This window comes from Pteropus vampyrus, unplaced genomic scaffold (assembly GCF_000151845.1).
Source record: "Pteropus vampyrus isolate Shadow unplaced genomic scaffold, Pvam_2.0 Scaffold195, whole genome shotgun sequence".
NCBI classification, from domain to species: Eukaryota; Metazoa; Chordata; class Mammalia; order Chiroptera; family Pteropodidae; genus Pteropus; species Pteropus vampyrus.
In genome coordinates, this window is record NW_011888976.1 from 2,720,736 (window position 1) to 2,739,701 (window position 18,966).

Genomic DNA, 18,966 nt, shown 5'->3' on the forward strand with positions numbered 1-18,966 from the left:
ATTCTTGAGAATGTTGCATGTGCACTAGAGAAGAATGTATAAGCAGCTGTTTTGGGATGGAAGGCTCTGTAAATGTCAATTTTGTCTAGTTGGTCTTATTATTTAAGCTTATAATGCCCTGTTCTTAGTAAGAATTGCACTCCTCTGCTTCTATTTGCCTGATAGTCACTTTACTCCTAATAATGTTTTTTGTGGTTTTTTTTTGGTATATTGTTTTAGGTGAGCTGACCCCTTTCAATATTTCCTGTAGTGCAGGCCTCATAGTGGAGAATTCCCTGAATTTTTATATGTCTGGAAAGGTCTTTATTTCTCCTTCATATCTAAAGAAGAGCTTAGCTGGATACATTATTCTTGGCCGGTAGTTCCTTTCACTTAATAATTTAAATATTTGATCCATTCCTTTCTGGCTTGTAAGGTTTGCGCTGAGAAGTCCAAGGATAATCTAATGAGTTTTCCTTTATAAGTTTACTGTTCTCTTCTCTCTGGCTGCCCTGAGAATTCTCTTTGTCATTGATTCTTGATAATTTTAATACAATGTGTCATGGTAAAGGCCTTTTTGGGTTGAGATATAATTGGGTGTTCTGTTGATTTCTTGAATTCCAAGCTTCAGTTTATTCCTTAGATTAGGGAAATTCTCATCAACCGTTGGTCTGAAAATGCTTTCTAGTCCCTGCTCCTTTTCTTTGCCTTCGATAATGCTCATTCTTCTTATATTTCCTCTCCTGATGATATCTGCGAGTTCTTGAATTTCTCTTTCATTATTTTTCATTCTTCGGTCTCTCTCTTTTTCATTCTGATTTATTTCTAGATTTCTGTCTTCGATCACTGATCCTCTCCTCCATTTGGTCAACTCTATTTTCCAAGCTTGTTATTTCATTTTTCAACTTTTGCAGTGTGTTCTTTATCTCCAGAAGGTCTATTCTATTCTTTTTGAGGGTTTCAATCTCTTTGCTAAAGAACTCATTCTGCTCATCTAGTTGCTTTTTCAATTCCTGAAATTGTTGATATGATTCATTTCGTATCTCATGGAGTTTTTTCAGAAGTACCATCCTGAATTCTCTGTTATTTAAGTTGTATATTTCTATGTCTGTATGCTTGTTTTCTGGAGATTTTTCTCTTTCTTTCTGAGATGCCTTGTCACCTTGGTTGTTCATGGTGTTTAATGGGCTATTTCTCTGCCTGTGCATTAAGGGAAATGTATTCTGCTTTTTTTTCCAGAAGGAAGATTTATTATATAAAGTCTTTCTTTAGCCTGCTGCAAAGAAGGTATTTTTCTTTTGGTTTCCAGTAGGTGACATCTAAGCCTCTTGGATCTCTGCTTTATATAAAGACTTAAAAATGCCTTTTAGTTTCTTGTAGATATTTAATCATCTTTGGTACCCTCAGTTTCAGTCTCTGTCAGTATTAGCGACAGTTTCAGTAGTGTTCGCTCAGATTTCCCTGGGGCTCTGCAGTATTCGGTCTCAGAGGGTATGGGGTGAGGGGCCTTCTGGGTGAGGGATGGGGGCTGCTGCTCAGCCTTGGTTTTGCAACTGGGCCGATAAAAGCAACTGTTGTTTCTCTGCTATTCTGCCTCTCTGCCCTTATGACTGGGCCCTGCAGCTGGCTGCTTGGAACTCACAGCTCTCCCAGGCAGAGTCACAGAACTCGCCACACCTTCTCCCTTCCCCCTCCTCCTACAGGTTCCTCCGGTGGCAGCGAGTTGCAGCTTCTTTATTTCTCCCAGTCCACCGCTCAACACCCAGTGTTCTGATCTGTGGTAGCTCTTATGCGTAGATCCCATGCTCAGACGTACTGGTGTGCAGTTTGGGTGTTTTTTGTTGAGTTTTAGATGTTTAGCTTTTTGTGGTTTCAAGGGGAGAGATCTGAGGACATCTCTCACTCTGCCGTGTTTCCAAAAAGCCTAGGGTTTTCTATATATAGTATTATGTCATCTGAAAATAGTGACAGTTTTACTTCTTCCTTTCCAATTTGGATAACTTTTTTTTTTTCTTGTCAGATTGCTGTAACTAGGACTTCCAGTACTATGTTGAATAAGAATGTCTTGTCTTATTACTGATCTTGGAGAAGAGCTTTTACCTTTTTGCCATTGACTACGATGTTAATTGTAGGTTTATCATATATGGACCTTATTACATTGAGGCATATTCCTTCTATTTCCACTTTGTTGGTTTTTTATTGTAAATGGATGTTGAATTTTATCAAATGCTTTTTCTGCATCTTTTGAGATGATCATGTGATTTTTTTCTTCCTTTTTTTTTTTGTGTGTGTGTGTGATGTATCACAATTGATTTGCAGGTATTAAACCATCTTTGCATCCCTGGAATAAATCCCATTTGATCATGGTATATGATCTTTTTAATGTATTGCTAGATTTGATTTGCCAGTATTTTATTGAGAATTTTTATATGTATGCTCATTAGAGAAATTGACCTGTAATTTTTTTTCGTAGTGTCTTAATCAGGTTTTGGTATTAGGTAATGCCATTAAATGAGTTTGGAAGCTTTCCCTTCTCTTCAATTTTTTGGAATAGTTTGAAAAGTATAGGTATTAATTCTTCAGTGAGTGTTTGGTAGAATTCACTTGTGAAGCTATCTGGTCCTGGACTTTTGTTTGTTGGGAATTTTTGATTATTAATTCAATTTTGTTACTGGTAATTAGTCTGTTCAGATTTTCAGTTTCTTCCTGATCATTAAAAGATTATATGTTTCTAGAAATTTATTCATTTCTTCTAGGTATTCCAGTTTATTGGTATATAATTTTTTATAGTACTACCTTATAATCCTTTGTATTTCTTTGGTGTCAGTTGAAACTTTCCTCTTCATTCCTAATTTTAGTTATTTGAGCCCTCTTTTTTTTTCCTTGATTAACCTGGCTAAAGTTTTATTAGTTTTGTTTATCTTGTTAAAGAATCAGCTTTTAGTTTCATTGAGCATGTATATATATATAGATAGATATGTACATATCTACAGATATATATGTACATAGATATGTATATATCTATATATATATACACAGATATATATGTATATATATACACACACATATATAACCTTTATTTTATTCATATCAGCTATGACATTTCCTGTTTTTGTTTTGTATTTTGTTTTTATTTATTGTTTTTTTCTTCTACTTACATTGGGATTTACCTGTTCTTTTTCTTATTCCATGTGTTATAATGTTAGACTGTTTGAGATTTGTTTTGTTTCTTGAGGTAGGCCTGTAGTACTATGAATTTTTCATTCAGAACTGCTTTTGCTGTGTCCCATTTTTTGGATCATTTTATTTTTATTTTCTTAAGAAATTTTTTTTTATTTCCTGCTTTATTTCTGTGTTAACCCATTGATCGTTTGGGGCATGTTGTTTAACTTGGATTTGTACTTTTTCCAGTTTTCTTCTTGTAATTGATTTTTGGTTTCATACCATTGTAATTGGAAGAGATTAAATAATTTCAGTCCTTTTAAATTTATCAAGATTTGTTTTGTGGCCTACTCTGGTCTATCCTGGAAAATGTATACTTGAAAATAAAATGTATTCTCCTGTTTTTGTGTGGCATGTTCTTAAATGTCTATTAAATCTATCTGGTATAATGTATTATTTAAGGCCATTGTTTCCTTGTTGATTTTCTGTCTGGATGATTTATCCATTGATGTAAGTGGTGTGTGAAGTCCTCTACTATTATTGTATTACTCTCAATCTCTTTCTTAAGTCTGTTAATACTTCTTTATGTATTTAAGTGCTCTTTGGTGCATAGATGTTTACAATTATTATATTTTATCCTTTTGTTGGGTTTATCCGTTTGTCATTATGTAATGACCTTCTTTGTCTTTCTCCAGTCTTTGTTTTAAAGTCTGTGTTGTCTGCTATAAGTATTGCTACCCCAGCTTTCTTTTCCTTTCCATTTTCATGAGATATCTTTTTCCAGTCTTTACTTTCAGTCTTTGTGTGTCTTTCAATCTGAAATGAGTCTCTTGGAGGCAGCATATGCATGGGTCTTGTTTTTTTGTTTTTGTTTTTGTTTTTGTTTTTTTTTGACTCCATCCAGCCACTGTATGTCTATTGATTGGAGCATTTAGTCCATTTACGTTTAAAGTAATTATTGATAGATATGTAGTTATTTCAATTTAATTAATTGTTTTCTGGTTGTTTTCGTAGTTCTCTATTTCTTCTTCTTTTGCTCTCTTCTCTTGTACATTGATGACGCTTAATAGTTTGTTTGAGTTCCTTTCTTTTTATTTTTGTATCTATTATAGGTTTTTAATTTGTGGTTACCATGAGGTTCATATATAACAAGCTATGTTTATGCAATATACTTTAAGTTGATGATCACTTAAGATCAAACACATTCTAAAAGTACTACATTTTTTTTACTCACCCTCCACGTTTTTTTGATATCATATTTTACAACATGTATTTGTGTGTGTACCTTTTAATTTATTACTTTAGTTACATATGATCTTACTTTTGTGTTTTAACCTTTATACTGGCTTTATAATTAGTTGATCCACTACTTTTACTAAATATATGCCTTTATCAATGAGATATTTTTTTCTTATTTTTAGTTTCAGCCTTTTTTTTTTTTTAGTTAAAGAAGTTTCTTTAACATTTCTTTTAGTGCCAGTTTAGTGTTGATGTAGTACTTTAGCCTTCTTTGCTTATCTCAAAACTGTCTCTCCCTCAATTATGAAAGATAGCCTTTCTGGGTAGAGAATTCTTGGTTGTAGGTTTTTTGTCTTTAATCACTTTGAAAATAATGTGCCATTCTCTGTCCTCCAAAGTTCCTGCTGAAAAATCAGCCGATAATCTTATGGGTTTTCCTTTATATGTAACAAACTGCTTTTCTCTTGCTGCTTTAAGATTCTCTCTTTATTGCTAACTTTTGGCACTTTAATTATGATATGTCTTGGTGTGGGCTTCTTTGGGTTTATCTTGTTTGGGACTCTCTTTATTTCTTGGACTTGAATGACTATTTCCTTCACCAAGTTAGGGAAGTTTTCCATCATTTCTTCAAATAATTTTTCTCTCCTTTTCTCTGTCTCTTTTTCTGCTGGAACCAATATGATGCAAATGTTGGTATGCTTGATGTTGTCTCATAATTCCCCTAAACTATCTACATTTCTTTTTCTTTCTTCTTTCCTTCCTTCCTTCCTTCCTTCCTTCCTTCCTTCCTTCCTTCCTTCCTTCTTTCTTTTCTTTTTTTCCTTTTTGTTGTTCCAATTCTGTGATTTCCACTATCTTGCCTTCCAGGTCATTGTTTGGCCTTCTGAATCATCTCATCTTCTGTTGATTCTTTCTAATGTATTTTTCATTTTAGTCATTGTATTTTTCAGGTCTGATGGGTTATTTTTTATATTTTCTGTCTCTTTCTTGACGTTCTCACTGAGTTCATCTATTTTCCTGAGCTCGTTGATCATCTCATAAACATGTTTTGAATTCTTCATCTGGTAGATTGTTTCTCTCTGTTTCATTTAGCTCTTTTTCTGAAATTTTGTTCTGTTCTTTTATGAGGAACTTATTTCTATGTCTCTTCATTTTGGCTATCTCTCTGTGCTTTTATCTATAAGTTAGGTGAAATAGGAACCTCAGTTTTGAATGAGTAACCTTGCATAGGAGCTCCTCTTTGTAAACTGAGTATGCCAGATGTTGTTTTACAGACTGGTTGGAGCTGGAACTGGTGCTGACTCAGGCCATTGGGGCAAGCCATGCTGGGGCCACTTGGGCAGGTTGGCTATAACTGTAGCTGGAATGGGCCATGAGGAGTCCCAAGCTGTGCCTGGGTTGGAACTTTAGCTGAAGCAGTCTCAGGCCAATGGAAGTCCCTGGGGAAAGCTACATTGGGGCCTGAAGCTGGAGCTGGAGCAGCTGTGAGCCACAAGATGTCTCAGGGAAAGCCACACCTGGACTGCCTCAGTTATAGTTGGAGCAGGCTGTGGGGAGTCCTGAGAGTAAACCTCACTGGCCAGAATCTGTAGCTGAAGCCAGCATAGGTCATGGGCTGGGTCAAGGAGCTATTGCTGGAGTGCATGCAAGCCACGGAGAGTCCCAGGACAAGCTGTGGAGCTGGTTTGGGCCTGGGGCTTGGGACTTGGGATGCACTGATACAGCCCTGGCGAGCAGCTAGAGCTCTTTGATTAACTTCCTGCCTGTGCAATCAGTGTGGTGGGGGAACAAAACAGATAGTACTCTCCAGTGCCTCCAACCCAGAAAGAGTTCCTACAGTTCCTCTACCCCATTTTTCAGATGCTCTAGAGTTAGTAAATTGATTTCCTTCATGTTTAGTCTAGGTGTCCTTTAAATCACCGATTTTTTACTGTGTTGGGGGTGGGGAGTTTCCACAGTACCGTGTCTCCATCTCTCCTACCTGTTTCTATGTGGTCTTTCATTTGTTATGCAGAGTTGTTTAGTCACCCCTCAATTCTTCAGGTGGAATTGCTCTGTCTGTAGGTATAGAGCCAATGTGTTTGTGGGAAGAGGTGAGCTCAAGGTCTTCCTATGCCACTATTTGGACCCCTCCTGACTTTTTTACATTTTTATTGAATATATCAAAAACAGGGAGAAAAGGAGGAAAAATGAAAACTGCCTCAGCCTCACCAAGTATTGCTTTGTATAATATCTTCTAGTCATATTCATGGTGTTCTATGAACTTATATGAGAAACTAAAAAGTTAATGATTGTATTTTAAATATAAGTTAAAGAATAATGTTATTTATTTTCCAATTAAACAGGTGTGGTTCTATGACTTTCATAGGTTTACTTTTATATTCCTTGCTTTTAAAACTGTTTTTGTTTTGGGCTTTGAGTTATATTACATGGTCATCAAGTCCCTTCTTTCTATCAGGGAAAAATGGAGGGTTTTCTGAATTTTAAAAGCCTGTAATTTACCTTGGATGTGAACTATAAGGCTTATTCTGAATAAATTTCATGTAAAGCTACAGAAATTGTGTAGAAAGTCTTTATGAATTGGAACTTAACATGTCACTGACACATTTTGAAGTGTGTTCTGTTGACTTTAGTGATGGATGATCCCATTCTGCCAAGTTCAGCTGGAAGGGGTTGCTAAGAATCCCAAACGTAAACTCTGGAATCTAGAAACTTCCTGGAACTTCCATGATTTTAAATCAGCAGGATAGATGCAGCCTGCATCTTTGCAAGGGAAGACATTCTACCAGCTTTCTCCACGGAAGTCTCTGGAACAGAACTATAAATACTGGCCTTCTTTGTTGTGTTTTGGTTTTTAAAAGTCCTCAATGGTTCGAGGAGGATAAGGCCTTGCCTTGCGACTTCCTGGTCCAATTTTTTTGGGACCTGGCTGAAAACCCTGGATATTTGATAGTCTGGCTTTTTTCTATGGTGTATTAGCACCCTATAAAAGTTACATGTCATTTATTTCGAGTTTAGAACTCTCTCAAACTTCAGGGGCAAACCAAACTTGAACCTTTTGTGGCTGGAGTTCTGTTTACCTTTGGCCAAACTTTGCTTCCTGAATGTGAGGCAGGGAGGTGAGGTGAACAGAGGCTTCTGAGATCCCTTGGACATCAAATCACTTTTGCCAAATATGGCTGTGATAGGTTAAAACATGAATAAATCTGAAACACGTAGATTAACTTCCTGTCAGAATACTCTGGGGCCTACACACAAAAGTATATTGTGCTGGGCAAAATGTATTTTGAGTGTTGCCTTCTACCAACTGTGGAACAGCATCTTAGATTTTTGCCAAATACAGGTTGAAATTGGGTCAAGTCACTCACCCTTTACTGATAATAAATATATTAAATAGTTTAAAGATTATTGGACAATCCAGTTGAATAAGAATCTTGGAGAAATTGGACCTTTCTTATGTTTGAAACAATTGTTTTTAACCAGAGACAAAAAGAATGGACTATAAGGTACAGTGCCCAGTTCAAGGATGGCTATGATTTCTTTGTGTCTATTGTAAGAACGCATTCTAACAAGGAATGCCTTGTGTTTAAATGAAGGAGAAATAACACATCTCATTCTATATGCCTTTCAGATAGAAGAACTGATGAATGCACTAGAGAAGACCAGACAGGAACTGGATACCACCAAGGCACGCCTCACCTCCACACAGCAATCTCTGGCTGAAAAAGAAGCACACTTGGCCAACCTCCGAATAGAAAGGAGGAAACAGCTAGAGGAGATCCTAGAAATGAAGTGAGTACCCATTTTTCCTTTCCTAGTTACTCTTTTCTAGTTTTGCTTTTGGGATGCGAAAAAGAAGGCTGGAGAAGATGAAGAAAGAGCTGGGAGAAAGAGTAATTTAGCTTGACTAGTCATTTTGGGAGCTACACTTCTTATTTTTTTAAGTTATAGCTTCCATGTTCCAATTTGCACATTTTTTACATCTTTTATTCAAAAAATTATCTAGCATTAGATTTTATATATCTGTATTTTGTGGATGGCACTGTTATTCATAGGTCTATCACAAAGGTTTGAGCAGGACAAGAGACAGAGGCCTTGTTAAGCACAATGGTAATTTGAGTACTGTTTAGAGTTAAGTGGAAACTTTTCTGAGGAGGTATTTCCTAATTGTGACTATAACCTTGCTAATTATATTCTTTTCACTTGTGTACAATGCCTGGCTTGTTTTGGCTTTCATAGAGTCTCAAGGTTAGTACCTCTTTGTTTAGAAAGCAAGACTCTGATTTGCTGAGCTGATAAAAACAGGCTTAGAAATCCTCTCATACCCCCTACCCCTTCCTGGAGAAGGGTAGGTAAGTGGGTGGACTGGAACCAATCACTTTTCTTTGATTTAATCAATAAAGTGTGGCTACATGCTGGGCAGTGGTCATTCCTGTGGGCCTAGGACACACTCATCTCTACCTATATCTTATTTTGTTCTTACAATGAAATAATATCATCATGGAAGAACACAGCAAAGAAAATTACTCAAAAATTTTAGAAATAATCAATTGCTATTGATCTGTTTCTGAAGAAGTAGACAGGAAGTAGCATCTCTCTATATAAGTTTAAAAATGAAACAATCACTAAGATATAATTTAAATCCACTTCCTTGCACAATAAAAGGAAACACACATAATTATGGCATGTTAAGCCTATAACATAGACTTTGAAATTGGTGGCTAGGTATGGAAGAATGACCTTATCCTGACCTCGCAAGTCTTACACATGGTTAACATTAAACTCAGAGAGCTTAGATCATGGAAAATATGGAATGAAATATTTTGAAAGATTTAATAATGAGAACAAAACTTTTATTCCTCATCAACTACCTCAGTTTCTCTAAGACCAAAGAATAGTAATTTTTTTCATATAAACTCTCTATATAAACTCACATTTTTCCTAATAAAAGATGGTATAATATAAACAGATATTATTATCCTCAGTTTAGAGGTGAGGGAACTCAGAGAAATTTCAAGTAATTTGCTTAAGGCCATCAGGATGGGATTAAAACCAAAATCTTCTACCTCATGTTCCTTTTCTACTATCTCATTTTCTCATGGAGCTTATGTGATGAACACCACCAAGCTCAGAACTTTTGTTATTTGAGTCAGTGCACTAATCATATTGTCTTGAACAGTGTTTGGCATATGGTAGGTACTCAGGAATTGTTTGTTGAATGAATAAATAGATTGAATGTTAAGACTGGATTTTATGTAGCTGAAAAGCAAAGTATTTCAAGCATCTATGACATTATCATCTTGATCAATAATTTTTTAACAATACCAGTACATTGATTTCAACAGCCTTTATTCTTTTCCATTCGCTTCTGCCTTCTTGTGTGTTATTATGTGACAAGTTCAGCCTAGTTTCATTGCTCTCTAGCTGTTGCCAAGTTAACTCTTTATCTCCTGGAGTGATTTATTATGCCGTTTTAAGGAAACTTTCATTCATTCCTATTTCTAAAAAGAGCATATTCTTTCAGCATTTTGAGAGAACAAGTAATGGTGAAACATACTGGTTTAGTAGTCATCAGACCTGACATGAAATCCTGTTGCTTCTCTCCGGTGGCTGGGTGACTTGAGGGAAATGACCATACCATCACTGACCCTCCAGTTTCCTCCTGTAAGGACTTTCCTGGGGTGATTCTGAGGAAAGGCATTTAAAGGAGTGGTTGGCACATAGAGAATGATATATGTGTATAAATGGCACAATCAGCCAATGCAAATATGTCATCGTTTAGTATACTTTGTGAAGAGTATCATTTATCTAAAATTTGGGTTTATCTTTCTAAGACATATAAACCTTTTCCGTGTGTATGTTTTCCTACTTAATTTCATGATTTCAGATAGTACCTAACTATGACCTCTTTTGGTCAATTGCCACATTATTGCTGAAGTGCTTAATCTGCTGCCACTGCAAAATAAATACAAAATTCCTCTGTTAATTCTTTTGGTGAAAGTAACAAAGCCTCATTTCATTAAGCTCAGTATGGACCCCATTCACTATTTAACTGGCCCAGAAGCCCCACTTATGGCCTTCTTCCCAAGATTATGGGGACATAGGTACAGGGTAATTATATTGACTGAGAACCCCAACTAGATCATCAGCCTCTTGGATTTTTAAACTGAGTCGACATATTGGTTACTTGACAGCCCAGTAAACATAAGTGTGCCAACGTAAGTGTGACAAGCTTTGTTGGTTTTCTTTCAACTGGCAGGCATCATGCAAGCAACGTTAGGCCAAGTCTACCCAGTTTCCAATTCCAGGTGTGAAGGGAGAGGCTCTGTGTTGTTAGAGGAGAGACAGGTGGGGCCATGAGTCCAGAGTTAGGAGATCTGTGATCTCTTAACTCACTCTTAACAGGAGATCACTCTCTGGCTGCCTTCGTTTTATTTTCAGTGTCATGGAAGTGATAATACTTGCCCTGTCGACTCTATATAATTGTTATAGGAAATTTAAAAAAACATTGAACTGAAATTAATATAAATCAACATGTGTAAAAGTGATTTGAATTGTAAAAGGGGCTTTCAGAATGAGAGGTGATGTCTTTTAAATTAATTGAATAATCAAATGGCAGTTTTAGAATTGGAAAGCAGCTTGGTCCAACCTCACAGCCTGCATAAGCCAGACTCCCATCCACATAATTACTAAGGAATTCACCAGGCCCTGATGAACACCATTTACTTTGGTAGGCATAGCTTCATAAGGTGGCGGTTCATGTTCCCTAACTCTTGCAGGTAGCTCATTCATCCTTACATGGAACTGAAATGGCTTTCCATGTAAACTACCCACTTGTCTTGGTTTATGTCCAGAGCTACACAGAATTTAACTGAACCCATCCAGAGGACAGAAAACCTTTTAGATATTTGTTTGAGTGATATTTTTTTTAGGGAAAAAAGAAACATGAAGGAGCAAAATTAGTAAAAACAAATCACCTATGGTCCTACCATGCAGAGAAAAACACTGATGGCATTTTAGTGTATACCTTTACAAATGAACTTTATTTTTTAACAAAATTGGATCATATTTTTATATTTTGCAAATCCTGCTGCTTTTGTTTTCTGAATGGTAAATACCCTCCATGTCACAAACATAGAATTATCTTATTTTTAATTAGTATATTGTCATATAGGTTCATTTCTTTATTAGACATTTATCTTCATGCCACTGTTTTGCTAATGTAAAGAATGTTTTGATAAGCATCCTGCTGTTTTATTTTGTTAACTATTTTTAAATAATTATAGATTGATATACAGTTACATGCAAGTGTAGAGAGAGGTCTCTTGTACACTTCACTCTTTTACCTCAATGGTAGTGTCTTACATATTTATAACATATTTTATACCAGGAAATTGATATTGGTACAATTTATCATCTTTATTCTGATTTTTCTGGTTTTTACATTTACTCATTTGTGTGTGTGTGTGTGTGTGTGTGTGTGTGTGTGTGTGTGTGTATATTTAGTTATATGCAATTTCAACATGGATAGATCTGTGTAACCACCATCAAAGTCAAGATACAACACTGTTTTATCCTTACAAAGATCCCTTGTGCTGCCTTTTGATAGCTACACCTACAACTTAGCTGTTTCATTTTTAACCAGAGTTTGTTTTGTGCCATACTAGTCTACGTTTTCCCCTGCCATTCTTCTTTGGTAGACCGGGGAATTATCCTCTTAGTTTAAATTTAGACTGAATTTAGAGTGAGAAAATACCGGTTCATTTCTCGAATTTAAATCTCTCTCATGAGTTGGTTATATTTTATTTAATGTGGAATTCTTTTTAATATTGGATATCTGGAACCTGTCATGTGGTAGGCATTAAATAAGTGAGGAATAAAGGGATGAATATTTTAAAAATTCATAAATATTCATCAAACTTCTACCATGTGGCAGGTAGTGGTCTAGGTAAACAAATAGAAAAATCTCTCACCTGATCAAACTTGCATTTTAGTGATGTGAGTTCAGAAAATGAACAAATAAATAAGTAAATAAATAAATAGATAGATGAATAAAGTAATTTCTTGTTTAACAAAAGTTTGGATGCCCACTTAGAAAGCTATTTCCAAAGGTAAGGACCCTCATGTTTATTTGAGGTAAAGAGGGACATGGAAAATGCAACGTACTATCCTATATTCTGAGAAACCTTTTAGGAACTAAAGACAAAAGAGGGCTTATATATTTTATGTAGCCTTCTTCTCCTCAACAGCCTTTTCTTCAGCTCTATCTTTATTGGTTGCTATTTGATAACTGCTAGTCATTATTCCTATACTGGAAGGAACTAACATTTCCCTACCATATATTTTCATAGAAGAACATAATATTCACTTAACCTTGTGTATAAGATTATTCTTTAACTTAAAAAATATCTAAAACCTCTTGCTAAAACATGTCAAGGCTATCTGGAGAAGATGTGGTTCATCTTTGTTACATTTGCTCCTACTTAAAAGGGATTTTATAAAATAATATTAAGAACATCATTCTATATGTTTAGTTTTTTTAATGCTGGTTAATAGGCTTACATTCCAGTAACCAAAGCTCAATTATTTAATTTGTGGCAGGTAAATTTGATATCTGTGGCTAAAAGGAACTGAAGGCCATGAGATACTGTACTTAAAATCTGTCTGCATTTGCTCAGACAATTTAAACTTGCATAGTAATTTAGTAGGCAAACAGGCATGCTAACTGATATGTTCCATTTAGTATTAAATACTGAATGAATAAAGGTTTTGAGAGCTGGTTAATAGTTATATAATTTAAAGTGTGAATTTAGACTTTTTTTTGGTGGTGATTTCTTGTGCTTATGTTATATAAAAATTTTAAGGGGACCTCTACATTTTTAACCCATCTGATGATGTTGTGAGATCCATCTTAATTTACTGGGAATTGTTACATTTTAGACATCTTCTCCAGATAGCCTTGAAAGCCTTTGTATACACTGAGCTATTTTAAGAAGTTATAGTGAGGTAAGGCAGCAGCTTATTCCAAAGCATTATCCTGCTGGCCTCTTTGATCTAGGCTTCTTTTTGAGAGACCCACTCATTAGGTAAGTACCCTTCAAAGGAGAGGCAGGGTGCAGAAAATGATATAATCAATTTATTCTTTACTTCATGCCAACATGAGAAAAGACAAATCACATTTCTTTAGAGAGGAATCCTAAGTGCCTGGCAATTTGGACAGGATAAATGGAGTCTGGGAGAGGAGTTTTGAAGGCAACTGTTACTTAAAATTGATAAACTCAGTTGTTGCAGGGTTATACCATCTTACAGAGATGTTATGGGGATTGAATGGAATTATACATTTACGAGAAAGTTATTTTTAAGTGGTAAAAGGCCATATATATGTTTATGTATGTATAGTTATGTTACATTAATATATGAGAAGTAAAGTAAACCCATTACAGTTAGCACTGATTCTATCTTCAAATTTCAGTTGGCCTTACTCTTTCAACAATTTTTATGGGGGCTATAATGAAGTTTTTCTCTAACCAATGGTTTGTTTAGAAAAAGTTTGACATGTCCAATTGAACAAATATTAAATACTATAGTAATGTGTCCTAGGATGTCTTGGTCTGTCACTATTTATTACCTGCTCTGCGCTAAAAGTAAATTGAATCAGCTAGAATAGTGATAAAGCTTTTTGCAGCTTTCTAAGTTACCTGCCATGATTGAGAATAGGTAGCAGAAAGAGAGAGAATAAATATCATGAACAACTGCTCATTCAGCATCGACTCTGGCTCGAGCTACAGCAGTCACATGAATGAACTGTTGCTTACCACTCATGATTTCTATTTCTCTTGTAACACTGAAGTTGGTGGTTTAGAGCCTTTAGTAGGAGAGAAAGACTGTACACAAAGCTTATGATAGGTAAATAAAACTTTACTACAAAGAAAATAACTTTAAAATAGTGGAATGGTCTAATTAGCTTCAAATGCAAAAACAGAAAATCTTACATTCCAGAAGCTCATACAAGTAGCTGTGGAGTATGGGGAACCCACACTCCTCTTTTGATGCTTTGCCATTCTCGACGTATGGCTTCCACTTCATGATACAAGATTTTTACCTCAGCTTCCTCCATCCTATGCACATTCCAGCCAGCAGAAAGGAGAAATGAGAAAAGAACCTCTTTGTCCTTTAAATTGCACATACCATTCATTGCCATCTGAGTCAATTAACAGTTCATTCAATAAATGGTTGTTGAGTATCTACTACATGCAAGGACTGTTCTGTGCCTTAGGCACTGATCTAAGTAAGCACTCTTCTAAGTGAAGAGAAAGGGCATAAATCTCTTTATTCCTGGAGCTTACATTCTAAGTCGGTGCATGAACTAGTGCAGGGAAAGGGGCTCATTGGCCACCATTTAAGTTACATGATCACATTTAGCTACAACCTTTAGCTGGGTAGCTCTATGTCCAGTTAACATTCAAGGAACCCAGTACTAAGGAAGAGAAGGGGTAAAGGGATATTGGGAACAATTAGCAGTCTTTGTTGAAATAAACAAAGTATGAAAAAATGTGCCAACTGATATGTTATCTCACTGAGTATTTAAAAATCTTTGCATCTACACCTTTAGAGATAGTATTTCTAACAGACATTTACTCGTATGCATGTATATCCCGTATATATTGAGTTCATCTCTGCATACCAGGGTTGGTAAACTCTGGGCAAGTCATGTGATGAATGAACAGGTTGAGGAAAAATCTCATCATGGTTGGGATAGCTGATGGGTGAGGAGCATTAGGCCTATAGAAGACAGAAAGTCGAATCCTTCTTTCAACTATTAAAGGGATGGTATGTAAGCAAAAAAGTGGACTTAACTTATGCTGCTGCAGAAGATTGTGCTAGAGCTGGGGAGTAGAACATAAGAAGAGGAAGACTTTCCTCTGGTGCTTTGTGGAACATTGTAGCAGCAGGAACGCTGTAGCCTTTTGAGGTGGCTCCTAAAGTTTATCAGCAAGTCCCGTGGGGTAGAAAATCACCTCTCTGGGTGCTATAGAAGGAATTCCTATATCCAGAGAGAAGGTGGCAAGGTGATCTCCACAATTCCTTCCAATGTGGAATTCTATCCATAATTCCACTAAATAAATGACCTGAAATATGGGTAACATTTAGGCAATGTTGGAATATTTTTTCTTCCCTTGAGGAACACTAATTGAAATCAGAAACTATTTCCAAAAGCCAAAAATAACTGCTTGGTTTAATACACTGCTCTGTCTAATAGGACCACAATAGAATTTCCCTGTCTTTTTATACATTGAATTTATTTTTTATAAACTCTAGATGCAAATATATGAGCTAAGCAGAGACATGTCTCACAAATCATTATAGGGAATCAGTGGTTAAATTCCACGTCAGGTAGTATCAAGAGCTTTTCACTCTCCCCGCTGTAAGGAATGTACTATCTCTGATTAAAAAGCCTTCAAAGAATTAAGCTAGCCCAGGCGTATGTACTATTCAGTGCATACTATTCACTGGTAGTGTTAATTACCAGTGAACATTTACTAAATGCTTATTACATGTCAGGCAGAGGCTACACATTGCTGCCACCTCCTGTGAGATGGAGAATGTTGTTATCCACACTGTGTAGATACAGAAACTGAGGCTCAGATACCTGGAACTCAAATACAGGTCTATTTGACAAGATAGCCCATCATCTTAACCATTGTACAGAACTCAGGATGTCATTGTAAGAATTTCAAGTCTGGGAATGGCAGAACCACTTTGTATTAAATAGTTGAAGGCAGTGAGCAGATAGGTGGTTCTTCCAACCTGCTACTGGGGAGCAGGACAGCAGGCTGGGGTGATGGTGGGTAGGGAGGGGGCATGAAGAGAGCTAGCTGGAGGAGGCCTTTGAAGTCAGCTTCCTTATCCTAAAATAAAATAAGGAACACACTGTCTTCTGGCCAAAAACATGCACTGAATGTATAGTTTTAATAGTGAAAACTGTCAGTCAAAAGGGCCCTTGGCCTGGTGGTTTTTAATGGAAATACAAACATTTTCTGAGCTAGAGCAGTATAATCTTTCAGCTTAAATAATCATAATTAGTAGTTAAATAATCTAAATGCTTGTGAATCATAGAGCTTAAATAATTCCAAGTACCATACTTCATGTTATCTCCATACTCACAGCAGTTCCATGGGGGCTAGTGAAGGTCAACCACTAAAAAAAAAAAAGAAAGAAAAATGTAAGGCCTTCTAACTTTCTAAAGCATGGCAAGGCAAAAGGGGGCAGTTGTGGTCCTTTCTTCTAATCCAAGAGCAACATCCTTTGGAGGAATTTTGTTAAATACTTGATATAACGCTGTGGGGGCTACTGTCAGGTTTAGCCCTAAGAGGCAAGGACTGGGGCAATCACCAGGGTCATATATCAAGTCCTGAAACAAGAAATCTCTGGTGCAGTGAGCAGGGCTTTCAAGATTTGAGTTCATAGCCTGAATCTGCCAGTTAGTGTTGAGTGAGCTGAGACCAGCCTGACCTGGTATTTCCAATTGTGAACAGGGCTCTGGGACCCAGATGACCTTATTAATAGTCTATGATTCTCTAAAGCAGTGGTTCTCCTTGGAGTGTGTGTGTGTTTTGCGGGGCGGGCGGCAGGGGGCGTGTTTTGCCCCCTAGGGGACATTTGGAGAAGTCTGGAGACATTTTGGTTGTTAAAACTGGAGGGGAGATGCCACTGGCATCTAGGGATAGAGGCTAGGGATACTGCTAAACATCTTACAATGCATAAGATAGCCTTTTCCAAAACAAAACAAACAAAAATATGCAGCCCCAAATACCAATAGTGCCAGAGTTGAGAAACCCATAATTAGCTTCCTTTTGTTAAGACTTGTTTTTTAAACTAGAGAAGAAAATAAAGCTTTGTTGGGTCTCATCTCTAATTTAACTTGACTTATTTTCAGAGAGGACTCATACGTGATGCATTTTCACATACAGGATCATGATTCTGCCCCAGAGGGCATGGTGGCATGGGGACTTCCCATTTTGAGTAGATGGCTTGCTTTCTTGGGACTATATTCCATCTCACCATGTAGCTCAACTGGAACTGACCCAGGTCTCAGATCCCAATCCCCAGGATACTGTGCTCCCTATAAGATATAAATTCCGGCTAAGATACAAAAGACCTGATCCATTAAATGTCTACTGCTTAACAGACCACACAGTCCTTTCCAGCTCTAATATTTGATCATTCTTTAGTCTGTGGCTCTCTCTTTTTGGGTCCTCAGTTTGCCCATCTATAAATTAAGGATATGAAATCGGCCAGTCCTCAATTGGCCATTCCTCTAGTCAGCCCTATAAATTGATGCCCCTTTTACTCAGTCCACCTTTGTCCCTGCCTTCCATTTGTTCCTTCCTTCCCCACATCCCACTGATCCCACTGAATAGCTAGGTCTTTTCTTAGGGAACCACTTCTTGCATTGGTCGTTTAAAGCTAAAAAGATAGAAGAAAAATGAGGACATTGCAAAGATGGGAGAATGTATGCCAGAACAGGGGCCAAGGGCATCAGTGGGAAACAGACTGTTGCCCAGATGCCAGCTTCCTGCCAGACTGTGAAGGGCAGGACTTGGGGAAAATCCCTGCTTGGGGAATGGGGTGGTTTCTCTGTCTCCCAGTAGTATCTTTTTTGAGTAGATAAAATATATCCAGATATTATTAGGGAGTGCCTCAATACCTAGGATATAGAGGGTAAATATCAAGATCTGCATCCTCATTGGAAGGGGACATTACAAAAGGCTCCAAGTCAGTTAAGATTTATAGGGTAATAGGCTGAGGCATAGCATAGAGGTTAGTTCTTGGTCTTTGGGAAGAATTTAATAAAAGTTTGTTGAAGGAATGAATGAATATTGATGAAAATTATACTCTGCCTCTTGCTAGCTTCTTTTTCTCCTTTCCCTCTACCTTATTCACTCTCATCTTTTTCTCTTCCATCTAATCTCCTCTTCTTCCTCTCTTCCTCTGTCCTTTACTCTCCTTTACCTTTCTCTATTCTTCTTCCTTTCCCCTCCCTTTCCTACCCCTACCCCGGTGCCCTACAAAGTGTTGAGGTTCAAAATATTTTCTGGATTTTCTTGACATAAAATTGTCTTACCAGATTCTAATTTTGACTATTAGGCAGGAGGCAGATCAAGCACTTGGAAGGGGTGTGCGTGTGGGGGTGTGTGTGTGTGCGCGTGCGCGTGCGCGTGCACATGCACATGCACATGTTTGGGGGCAGAGAAGGGGCTGCCTCTGGCAATCTTGCCTGGAGAATGAGGTGTTGAAGGGAAGACCACTCAATACCCCAGGAAGAAAGCAATCGAGAACTGTGACCTGGAGCCAAGCTGCCAGTCAAGTGTGGCCAAAGTCTTTTGTTTTCCAGTCATGGAATTTGGGAACCAGCCGATGGTGAAAATTGAAAAGCAGTGTTTGACTTGATCTTTGGGTTAAGCCAATATCCCTGGGCTCTTAATTTGAACCTGCAGGAGACTGTGGCCAACTTTGAGAATCTGTTATTACTCACACCCGATGCTTTGCTTACTTGAAGAGCTTTGCAGAGTGCACTGCAGCTAA

General features: G+C 37.1%; 1 protein-coding gene across 20 annotated transcripts in view; it reads left to right on the top strand.

Annotated features, from left to right (window-relative positions):
- ERC2 (ELKS/RAB6-interacting/CAST family member 2) overlaps positions 1 to 18,966 on the top strand; it is a 941,255-nt gene that overhangs the window by 574,353 nt on the left and 347,936 nt on the right. For all 20 annotated transcript variants that reach the window (XM_011371814.2, XM_011371813.2, XM_023537617.1 and 17 more), the window contains exon 13: positions 8,012 to 8,172. In XM_011371814.2, coding sequence (XP_011370116.1) covers positions 8,012 to 8,172 — 161 coding nt within the window. The remainder of the gene's footprint in view (positions 1 to 8,011; positions 8,173 to 18,966) is intronic.